The sequence below is a fragment of the Rhinolophus sinicus genome, chromosome 3 (genome assembly GCF_057876585.1).
Source record: "Rhinolophus sinicus isolate RSI-liver-muscle chromosome 3, RSI-T2T, whole genome shotgun sequence".
NCBI classification, from domain to species: Eukaryota; Metazoa; Chordata; class Mammalia; order Chiroptera; family Rhinolophidae; genus Rhinolophus; species Rhinolophus sinicus.
This window is the reverse complement of record NC_142503.1, coordinates 31531461-31542655: the sequence shown is the minus strand read 5'-3', so window position 1 is coordinate 31542655 and position 11195 is coordinate 31531461. Positions and strand designations below refer to the sequence as shown.

The 11195-nt window shown below is 45.9% G+C and overlaps 1 protein-coding gene across 1 annotated transcript; it reads right to left on the bottom strand.

Annotated features, from left to right (window-relative positions):
* Positions 1–420: 420 nt before the first annotated feature.
* ISL1 (ISL LIM homeobox 1) lies at positions 421–10802 on the bottom strand. The gene is made up of 6 exons (XM_019736205.3): positions 10523–10802; positions 9479–9668; positions 6403–6662; positions 4281–4567; positions 2854–3021; positions 421–823 (listed from the first exon to the last, which is right to left on the bottom strand). The coding sequence occupies exons 1-6, from the start codon at positions 10548–10550 to the stop codon at positions 707–709; spliced, it is 1050 nt and encodes a 349-aa protein (XP_019591764.1). The 5' UTR covers positions 10551–10802; the 3' UTR covers positions 421–706.
* Positions 10803–11195: the final 393 nt, after the last annotated feature.

Sequence of the window (11195 nt, the reverse complement as noted above, 5' to 3'; positions counted from 1 at the left end):
AATCTGAATTCAAAAACCTTTAAAGTCGCTTCAGACTTCTCCATAGAGGATGGATCTCAAAAAAAAAAAAAAAAAAAAAAAGTGTGGGGGGGAGGAGCTAAAGAAAAAAAAGAAACCAGCTACAGGACATGCTAAGAAACCCAGGATTTCAATTAACCCCTTGTTAAAGTTAACTAAAAACATCGCAAACCAATGCAGCTCCACCTTCCTGAAAGGACTCTTTCAGCCAAGGAGGCCAGTTTCTCTTCCTGCTCATTTGCTGGAGCTCTTTTGGCAAGGCAATGACCAATATAGAAACAGCACCATTCAGAATAGGATGGACTAGAAAATCTCTATTTCTGCGTTTCTCTAGATGTGCAGTGAAATGAAAATGCTTTTTTGAGATCCTTGAATATAAATCCTCTACGTTTTAAAAACGTCTTTTTTTTTTTCAGTACTCCTAAGGTCATTGGATAGCGTATGTTGGGTTTGGGTTTTTTTGTTGTTGTTGTTTGTTTTAATTCTAGTAAAATCCCATGATTGTCTTCACAGTGTTGCTACCATATCACCTTGTCATTAAAACAGACTTCGTGCATTTCATGGAGCATTCATTTCTCAATTCAGTTTTCATTGACTGGGTCGTTAAATACTTTTGTTTTGGAGTTCAACATTATAATTTCCCACTTTCTCCAACAGGGAAAAAAAAATACATCTGAATGAATGTTCCTCATGCCTCAATAGGACTGGCTACCATGCTGTTGGGTGTATCTGGGAGCTGAGAGGACATCGACGCCACTTCACTGCCAGTAGAATTAGAGCCCGGTCCTCCTTCTGAAAAATTGACCTGCATAGAAGGTTGAGAAATGAATAAAGGAGGCTGTGATCACATTCATAAAAGGATTATAAACTCATCATCTAAGTGTATGTATGTACAAGCCTGTGTGTGTAGACAGACAGATATGTAGATAGATAGCAGCATTTATAATTAAATTTTAATAGGCTTAAAGAAAGCCTACAAGGAAAAGAAGAAGAAATCCTCTCCCATTTTCCAAGAGATCTCTGTTTTAACTGCAACTGAATTCCCAACACTATGTTGCATTAAATTATTTAAGAACAAATGTGTTTCCCACTGTAAAATGGCATCGCAACTCTGCCGTGCATGCTCGAAATAAAATTATCCTGCTGGCTACATGTTGCCCTGGGAGCAGGCGAGTTCTCAGTCTCTGGGCATCAAAGCCTCATTTCTTGAGTTGGAAAATCCATAACACACGCTCAGATCCCGTGACTGTGACGGGTGATTCAGAGGAGGCTCCACAGAACAATGATTAACTCCTCAGAGGGTTCACAGCTTGGGCTTTCTTTCTTGTTGTTGGTCCTGCTGCCTTTCGGGCTTTCTGTCTTTCTCTCTTTCTCTTTAAGGCTCTTACTTCCGAGAGGAGACCCATATATTATAACGTCATCGCATTATAAATATCTGGCTCCTTCTTTTGAGCCGAAAGTATTGTGTTGCTGCTGTTAAACCTCCTTCTCCACCCTGCCCCCACCCAGCCTCTTACCTTGGCTCCCCTTCTACCACTCACATCTGACACTAAAGTTTCAGAAGGTGCAAACACTTGGCTGCCCTGAACCCTCCCTCTATGATGCAGGTTTCCCTCAAATAACTCATAAGATTAACCTGACTTTAAAATAAATTCTTTTTTTCCTAATTTTCCAGAGTCTACCTTCCTACCTACCCACTTAAACTTGCCCATTGTGAGGTCAAGGGACATCTCAAATTTGCCTTGACTCTAGCCTGGCCCATTTACAACATAAACTTGGGCCAGGCCTTTGTAACCACTGACTCAAGCCCATTACCTGACTTGCCACAGAGAAAGAAAATGCTCCTCGGATAAACGTGAGGGTAAAAAGCTAACCTCAACTAAAGCTTCACTTCCAATGAAAGGAACAGTTTTTAGGATAGATCTCATTTACAGAACAAGATTCCATAGAGCTGTTTACTATTTAAGAAAAAAAAATCTTATTTGTACCTATCCCATATCACAAAGGACATATATTTAATAATCTTATTTATCTTAACCCTTAAACATTTTGTAGGCGAGGGGTAAGTTCTTTTTCCCTTTTCTGGATGTGTTAAACATTAATGCTAAAACAGATTTTCACATATTATCTCTCTGATTGTTAGAACTCATGTTCCTTTTGCTATATACATGCCCCACAAGATGTAACTGTATGACGTTTGAGCTCATACACTTAAACATATTTAAGTAGTCCTACATTTTAGATTAAGACAGTCCCGGAAATGGATACAGTAACAAAAAGTATCAATCATATCTTTGAATAAGAACTCTGATATATTTGAAAATGGCACCCAGACAGATGTCTGCTGCTCACTGATAATAACATTGATTATGCATTTCAACATTATTACAAACATCTTGATTTAGGTCCTTACATATACCACTCTCTAGGAGGTGAGAAGGCAATAAATTTACTAATAGCTGATTAAAATGTCAAGGTCATCTCTATCTCAAGTCCCTTCCAACTCTCAAGTCTAAGAGGCATGATTCTGCAACCCTGATCACCTTCCCCACACATGTCTATTTAGTTAGGCTCCTTAAAGTTAATGCATCAAAGCAGAACTGACTGATAGAAAATTCAACCTATCTGGTCAAATGACGTACTCTCATAAAAAAGAATCACAAGAGGTTTTTCTTGCAAGCTTGTCTTCTTCTCTTCACCATACCTCCTTCCTCTCTCCCCAACCCTGGGGCCTCAGAGGCAACAGCCCCCTGAATCTTTCATTGTGTAACAGTTAAACCAGAATCTCCTTTCTGTTGGAGATTCTGCCTTCTCACCCTGGGAGCTGACACTTACCAGTTGCTGAAAAGCAGGCTGATCTATGTCACTCTGCAAGGCGAAGTCACTCAGTACTTTCCAAGGTGGCTGGTAACTTTGCACCTCCACTGGGTTTGCCTGTAAGCCACCGTCGTGTCTCTCTGGACTGGCAGCCACCATGGGAGTTCCTGTCATCCCCTGGATATTCTGTGAATAGGTTCCCCCCCCCCCATCCCAACATGTTAATGAGCAAACTCCCTCCCTCCATTGTCTGCACAGGTTAAGCAAATATACCCTGGTATTATCTTATCTATATTGTGGCTTTTATTGACTCAGTTAATCTGCTGCACGTATGGATATTAGCGGGAGTTCAGTTTTGTTTTACTGTTTTGTTTTTCTGCTTCTGTGGATTGGACTATTAGAACTGCTTGGTCCTTATTAAATCAAATTCTATTCTGACTTTCTTCTTTCCCTTACACTCACAGTTCTTCCCAGTTCCTCCGCCTGCCTTCCCAGGCCATAGCCTCCCAGAAGTAGAACGCTGAGGCAAGATAGGCCTTCCTTCAGCCTCTAGATATGGTGCTTTTCTGGGTAGTTTCAGTTAGATTTTCAGCTAGATTTTCATAAGGCAGTTCTCCCTGCTGAGCCACCCCCACCCTCAAGTATTTAGGTCTGGTGGCTATTGTGCTATTATGCACTAACCAACTTAGAAAGTGCCCTGGCCCAGGCTTGGCCAGCCTGCCAAGTTTAATGACAGCAGGTTTTACGGCATTTAAAAATAGGACCGAAGTAGTAAAAAGCAAAAGGAAAAAAAAAGAACTCTTTAGGTTATTTTAACCAGAAGGCCTGAGGGGTGGGTGCTGCCCTAGACCAAGGATGATAGTGGATAATGGTGCCAGGGGACTGATGTCTCTAGAGGCCTGGGCTTGACCTTGAGCGGAGGGTGTCGTGTTTTTTTTGGGTTACCTTGGGGGGCCACGCTGGCCTGAAGGTAGCAGGCCTAGCCCGCTGTGAGGCGGGGGCCAGAGGACCCCCAGGGTGACCCAACCCCTAAGCCCGTGGTTTTGATAGGAAGCCAAGAAGTTGTTCCTCTCTCCTTTCCAGTGTAAGAGGAACTAACGTCCTAAATGTTGGCAAAACTAGAGCCAGGCCTTGCTGCTGCCTGCCTAGAGGGAAGCCCATGTGCTTCCGGTTCCTCAGTGGGGGTGAGGTTGAAGGGCGCGAGCCCACCCACGCAGGCTGGGGAACCCACAGGAGCGGCCTCCCAGGCAGGTCAGCCCTCACCGGTAGGCCTGGTGGCCGGCTGCCTCTCCCCAGGGCTTGGGTGGGGGTAAGGAGCTGTCGTCCATCAAGGCTCCTGCTCCAAAGCAGGATGGAAACCGAGCTCCAAACTGGGCAGCCAGTACGCACCTGGCATGCCTCCTCTGCTTCCCCTGGGTCCCCTGCCCTGTCCCTGGGCCACTCACAGTTTTGTCATTGGGCTGCTGCTGTTGAAGCTGCTTCATCATGATGCTCCGCTTCTTGTCCTTGCACCGCTTGTTTTGAAACCAGACCCGGATCACGCGGGGGCTGAGGCCTGTCATCTCCACTAGTTGCTCCTTCATGAGAGCATCGGGCCGGGGGTTGGCGGCGTAGCAGGTCCGCAAGGTGTGCAGCTGCTTCTCGTTCAGCACAGTCCGCACACGGGTGGTCTTCTCCGGCTGCTTGTGGACATGAGGCCGCAAGGCCGGCTGCCGGGCGGAGATGGGCTCGGCTGTGGGTTAAGGGGTGCCATTAGCTCGCGCCGGGCACTTAACTACCCCGCGGCTCCCGGACAATGGCCAGTGCTTTGCTGTCTCCACTGACAAAGCAGGGGCAGCAGAGATGCCGGTGAGGGAAGCGAAAGGTAGAATAAAATCTCGTTTCTAACCTCAGAGGTCAATGTTGAGTAATCCCGCCGGAACGCAGCCTCCGCCCCTGCTCATGTCAACACAGTGTTAGCAAAGGGGTGCATGTCTCAGGGCCTGCCCCCAAGTTCGCAGCAGGGGTGCCTTCTTTCAGCATTGTTTCTCCTCCCTCCTCGCCTTTCCTCATACCCAGACTGCATCCAGGTCACACCAAGTACCCCTCACCTCCAGACTCAGGCTATGGTCACAGAGGGTGCCAGGGAAAGTAATTCAGAACACCCCAGTGACAGCAGAGACACCACACCACACCGGCCCGTAGGTCAGCAATGCAACAGCAGAGGAATATTCTGCCAGAAAGGCTTGAACTTCAGTCCAGAGGGGACACACGTGTCAGGGGCTAATGAAACTCGGTATTTCAGTCACCTCTCCAGTCCTTGATCTTTCTTGGTACTAAATCTACCTGGATGTTCCTGAAATGGGTTGACCCCAAGCAAAGGAAAACTGAAACTCCATTGAGCTGCCTAGGCTCTAGATAAACGACAGCTGGGAAGTGTTCTGTCTCCTGACTCCCTCCCAATATTTCAGCCTCCTCTGTATTTTCCCACAAGAGCGTAAGTTGCACCCAACAGGTTGCCACCTCTGGCTTTGCCCCAGTGCAAGCTAGTCACAATTCCTCCAGGATAGAATTCTTAGAGCTGCCAGAAAGCAGAGGGGGAAGAGCTGTAGTTTTCTCAGCCAGTGTTTAGTGGGAACTGATACTTTAAAAACTGCACTGGGCATATCTATTCATGACCAGAAGGCAGGATTGGAAACATTGTCTGCCTTCTTACCCCTGGCCCTTCCTGGCTACCTTACTCTGTTTCTATTCTCCTTCCTGGGGCAAAGGCCCTCTGATCCATACAGTACAAATCCTATACCTTCCAGGATATCCTAGGGTCAGATCAACACCTATGGGGTCAATTTCGTGTTACAGCCACAGGCCTGAAGATGAAATTCTCACCAAATCACTTAGAATGAATGGTTTAAAGAGGCAGGCTCCCTTTAAAAGGCAATTACTGCCGATTACCTTGTTGACAGTTTTAACTTACAGCTCTGTGCAATGGCCTGCAGTTATTAAGACTATATCTTTTCAGGTTCATTTTCTCACAAAAGAATAAAAATAAATTTTAAAAAATGTTTTTGAGTGTGGAAAAAGGAAAAAGGATTGGAAAGCCTAACGCCTTGAGGCCAGCTAAACTTCCTTCATTGGGTTAAAGGAGGAAGCTCCAGGGGCCCAGAGCTCCACCCATTTAATGAGGCTGCAGCATGGAGAATACCTGGTGGGGAGCTTATGCCCGTTTTCATAAGTCAGGGTTTGAAGGCCAAGTGAACTTGGAAGTACTGTGAGCGCGTGTATACATTTGTGCTCAAGTGGTGTACATTCATGCGCACCCATATAGAGACACACAGACCTGTAGGTGTGTAGGGCAAGTCAAGGAGACAATGAGTGCATTGAACCTTGGCTGCAAAAGAGCGAAGCACAGGGCAAACTGCACGCAGAACATTTCAGTTAACTAACTGCAGGCCACCGCCGCTGCCACAGTGACCGCCCTGTAGCTACCAGGGTTGTTGCAGCCGCCAGCACGCTGGCAGGGCCGCCGCGGACCTAGCCTGGCGCCTGCCTCGCGGAGCCTGCCTCCCTCCAGGCCGGCCCGAAGAGTACCTGCCATTTGCAGCGGTCGCGCCGGGTGCAGGGGGCTGAGTGGGTCGCCGGCGCCCAGGCTGGCTCTCTCCACCACGTCGTGGTCTGCGCGACAGAAGAGCCCGTCCTCCCGCAGCGCGAACTCGTCCCCGGGGATGAGCTGGCGGCTGCAGGCCACGCAGCGGAAACACTCGATGTGGTACACCTTGGAGCGGGCGCGCATCACGAAGTCGTTCTTGCTGAAGCCAATGCTGCACTTGGCGCATTTGATCCCGTACAACCTGCGCGGGGACCGGGCCGGGGCGGGGAGAGAAGCAGAGGGAGAGGGAGTCATTTCAGGCGGATACTGCCCTGACCCGAGACTGCCGGCGACCCCGGGCCACAAGGCCCTGAAACACTGAAATCAGTATTTGCAGAGAAGCTGAGAATGTAAGAATGTATGTGATTAGGTTTCTCTCGCTTTTCCCTCTCCCTTTCTTTTATTCCCTTTTCCTTTCTTACGAATTTCCATGTTTCTGTCTGCACCTCTTAGTTCAAAACACACAGTCCATACAGAGGAAAATATTTGAAGTGTTCTGAACCCTGGGCTGCTGCTCTAGCAATCAGTTGCAGGGTGGCCCTTGCATCCCTTTGAAAGGATGGAGTCCAGGGCGACTCCAGCAGCCACTGGTCCCACACTTTTGCCTCTCTACCCCCCAATTTCTGCTGCTAGAAATGTCTCTAAAACTGCAACAAAAAGTACTCCTTCCAAGAGAAAAGGAGGCTGGGGAATGAGATTGTCACCTCACTCAGTTTGCAAACACACGCAAATGCACAAGCAGAATAACAAAATGAAACCTGAGGGTTTCCAGATCCCTCTCTTGCACAACAAATCCACTGCAGTTTTTCCGGAACTAAAAATTTTTCCTCAGGCAACAATGTTAACAGAAAGTTTCCTCTACAGTCTTCCTTTTATTATTATTTGAAAAATTTGCTTCTGCTCCCTCAATCTTTTTCAACTTGCTGAAGCATCTACCTCTGTTTCAGTTTGCTTGAGAGCTATGACCAGCCAAAAAATGGAGAGACCCACTTCTAAGGTTTTCCTCGTTGCTGACTTTTCCTTACCAAGAGACAATCTTTGTAAGTTCCTTCTTCGAAGCACTGCCCTGACCCCCCTCTCTATGTATCAATAATAACAGAAGCAGGGACATTTCTACAAACAGAGAAGGGAAGAGAGGGAAAGATTCACACAAAGCAGGGAGGGGTGTACCTCACTCCCCCAAGGGGAGAAAGGCATTCCAAAATCTAAATGGTTTCTCTGTTCTGCTTTTACAACTACAGGATTTCAAAGGGACGTGTGTGTGCGCGTGTATATGAGAGAGAGAGAGAGAGAGAGAGAGAGAGAGAGAGAGAGAGAGAGAGAGAGAGAGAGAGAGAGAGAGAGATAAAGGCGATTGGCTTCTTCTACAAATGTGTATACAGGATTAGGCACACACAGGTCTGTATGCCATTGAGCAAAATACTATCTCCGTAGGAGTAAAGATAGTCCTGGAGGTGCAAAGGGAGCTCCCACTCTCCAGAATCTGGAGCTCACACACCAATCAAGTAAACAATGAAAACGGCTCATTTGTCAGAACTAAGGTGGATTCAGAAGTTTTGCCTCCCTCCGCCTACTCTAAATCTTCCATTTCATAGGATGAGGACTTTACCTTGCTTGTGACCAAACAATTTGAAAAACCCCTCCCCCTTTCTCCAGTTCCCCACTTCCCCTATTTCCTCTCATTCTTCACCCCCACCCCTATCAAAGTATTAATAAACTTTCTTTTGAACTGTTCAGTTGTATCTATCAAGATTCTACTCTCCACTTCATGATTTTAAAAAAAGGAAAAAAAAGTCCTGGACACTAAGTGAGCAGGAAAAAACTGTAACTGCATAAATCGTAACTGCATACTTGAATCTTGACTAAACTTGAATAAGTTCTCAGCTCCAGAAAGTCTATAACTTACAAAAGCTATTTTCTTGTTAATAGCCACTAGAGAAACTTTTTTAAAATATATAATTTTGGTATTATTTAAATTAATAGTAAAGGTGTTATCTCTTCTGCTTGTTATTGAAACAATAAAATTTACTTTAGAAGTTTTACTGGCTTCCTAAGGCAGAAAATGAAGTTTTCTGACACACATATTTATATATATATACATACACACACACATAAGTCAAAAGAAAATTTTAGATTAGCAAAGCATGAAGTTTAGATGCAGAATAAAATGAAAGAAAAAAAAAAGCTCAGAAAGTTCCTTATGTGGCTGTAGTCTGGTCAGTATGGCCAATTCACTCATTTTATCAGTTACCAGATTTTAATGTGAGAAAGGAAGCTGTTCAATTATCTAAATATACCAATTGTTCGTAGACAGATGATGGGCAATTTGATCTGCTCTGTCTAATTCATCAGCTCAGATAAGATAAGAAAGAAAAGACAATCAGATGTCACCAAAGGGTTAATATTTAAAAAGATTAAATTTCCGGTCTTTTTGCAGGGAATATTTGGGTTGGTTTTAAATTATTCCAGGTAGAAACTCTTACCCTAAAAGTAAAAAGTGCAATACTTCTATTTGCTCTTTCAAAGTGCATCTCTAAACATGCTTAAACTTTTATTTCTCCCATTACATTGCCATCTCCAAAGAATTTGTGAGTTACTAATAAAATACTCAACTAAAATGAACATATAGAAAAGAAAAAAACACTGCATGTTTTTTCATCAACCTTTTTTAAGTTTAGAAATCCCAACTTACCCATTTAAAAATTTTTTTTTGTTTCGGAAGGGGAAGGGTAAAAGAGGAAAATAATTTGAGTTTCACAAATTCCAAAAGCAATTAAACAAGCTTCAATACCACACAATTTATTAAAACCACAATTGGGTTTTGCAGGGTTTTTTTCCTAAAAAGTGAAATGAACAGCATAATTTAATTTATGTAACATACGTACTGGGTAACTTTTGCACGCTGGACCCCAATGAGGCAAACTTTGCAAAAAGACAAAGGCACACCAAATAATAAATAAGGAGTGGGGAAAGACAGGAAAATCTTACAAAATTAAAGAAGCTGTATAAATGGCGTACCTGATATAATCTCTTTTACAGTAGGTTTTCCCATCTCTAACAAAGCACGTACAGCTCTCGTCCAAATACTGATTACACTCCGCACATTTCAAACATGCCGCATGCCATTCCAAATCCGGAGAAACCCTCAGAATATACTGATCGTGAATTTGATTGCCGCAACCAACACATAGGGAAATCAGACGTTTTTCTGAAATGAAAATAAATACATGATTGACTAACCGTTTACTTCCTACAGAGATAAACACACTTTTAGTGTCGTTCTCTTACAGGGCGTACTCTGTGAGTTTTTTTCTTTCTTTCTTTCTTTTTTAAGAGTATTGCTCTTTGGGATGGTAATTGAAGTGTACCATCAAAACCTTGACTCATTTTTAAAAAGGAGGTGGAATATATGTAAAATGCAGATTTGAATAGTCTACATTTGTAAGCCTAACACGCAATCAAACCCGTTCATTTTGTATTTCTTTTTCCTCCCTCCTCCCTCCTTGCTATAATCACTGGGAAAGATTATGGATAAGTCAAGTCAAAGAAAAGGTTTTGACTAGAAACGTTAAGTGAACGCAGGGATGTCTGTATTTTCCATGAAGCAAGCTCTTAAATAGCACATAGAACTGGATATTGTTAGCAAGAGCAGACATCAATACAGTTGTCATTCGTTCTCTTTTGCAAGTCTAATGCTAATTCACATCTCCGGGTATAGTATGTTCTGGCAGACCTTTGCAACAGAATAACCTTCTCGGAGAGCTCAGGATTCCCGAGCTGGAAACCACCACTTAGCACCAGAAGGTTAGGGTTTTGGAGGGCATACAGGCGAATTCAAACACAAGGTACGATCAGTTTCCCGAAGATCAGAACCCACAGCAAGCATGCAGGCGTGGCGGCAACAAGAAACAGCCACCTTCTCCTCTCTCTCTCTCCCTCTCTCTCTGTCTCTCTCTTTCCAGGCAATGACTCCACTCCGAAGAGCCCTTGGCACCCGTGCCTGAGAGAGACCCCCGCACAAGACCAGCACACCGAGCCCCACAAGGTAAAATAGCCTCTTACTTTTTGGTGGATCTCCCATGTCTCCCATATCTGTAAGAGGGAGTAATGTCCACAGTGAAATGGTGGTTGTACAGTTGGTGAACAGCCCACAGAGGATGCTGGAGCTGTGGCTAAGTGGGAAATAGTGGCCCCGGGGGTTGCCAAGGCCGAGAGAGCCGCTGCCCGGTTGCACCGCGCCCTCGCGGATCGGGGAGTCCAATTTAAGCCGGCGGAGCTGGCGGAGCAGAGGCGCTGCGGCGGCGGCAGACTCGGCGCGGCTCGGGCACCTCTCTTCCTTATCTCTTACTCAAACTTCTCTGCTCCAACTCAGCTCCATCGCCATTGGTCTGACGCAGCGCGCGGGGACGTCAGGCGAGCGCCGCGCCCATTGGCTGCGGGGCGCGCGGCGCAGCTGTTCTGATTATCATATTTCAGCCTCGCCGCTGCCGTGAGCCACTGACCGCTCGGCGAGCCCGCGGGAGAGGATTAGGGCTCCCCGAGGCAACATGCTCGGGGCTCCTCCGCTCTCCCCCGATGCTCGGGCTGCCCGGCTGCTCTGGCTTTTGGCCTCCCTCTTCTGCTCCTCCTCCTCCTGCCCCCTCCCTTGCTCTTTCCTGGCCGCGCCGCCAGCGCCCTTGCCTCCCGTCGCGCTGCTCCTCCGCCCTGCGCTCCTGGGGTCCCCGCAGTCCGGCTG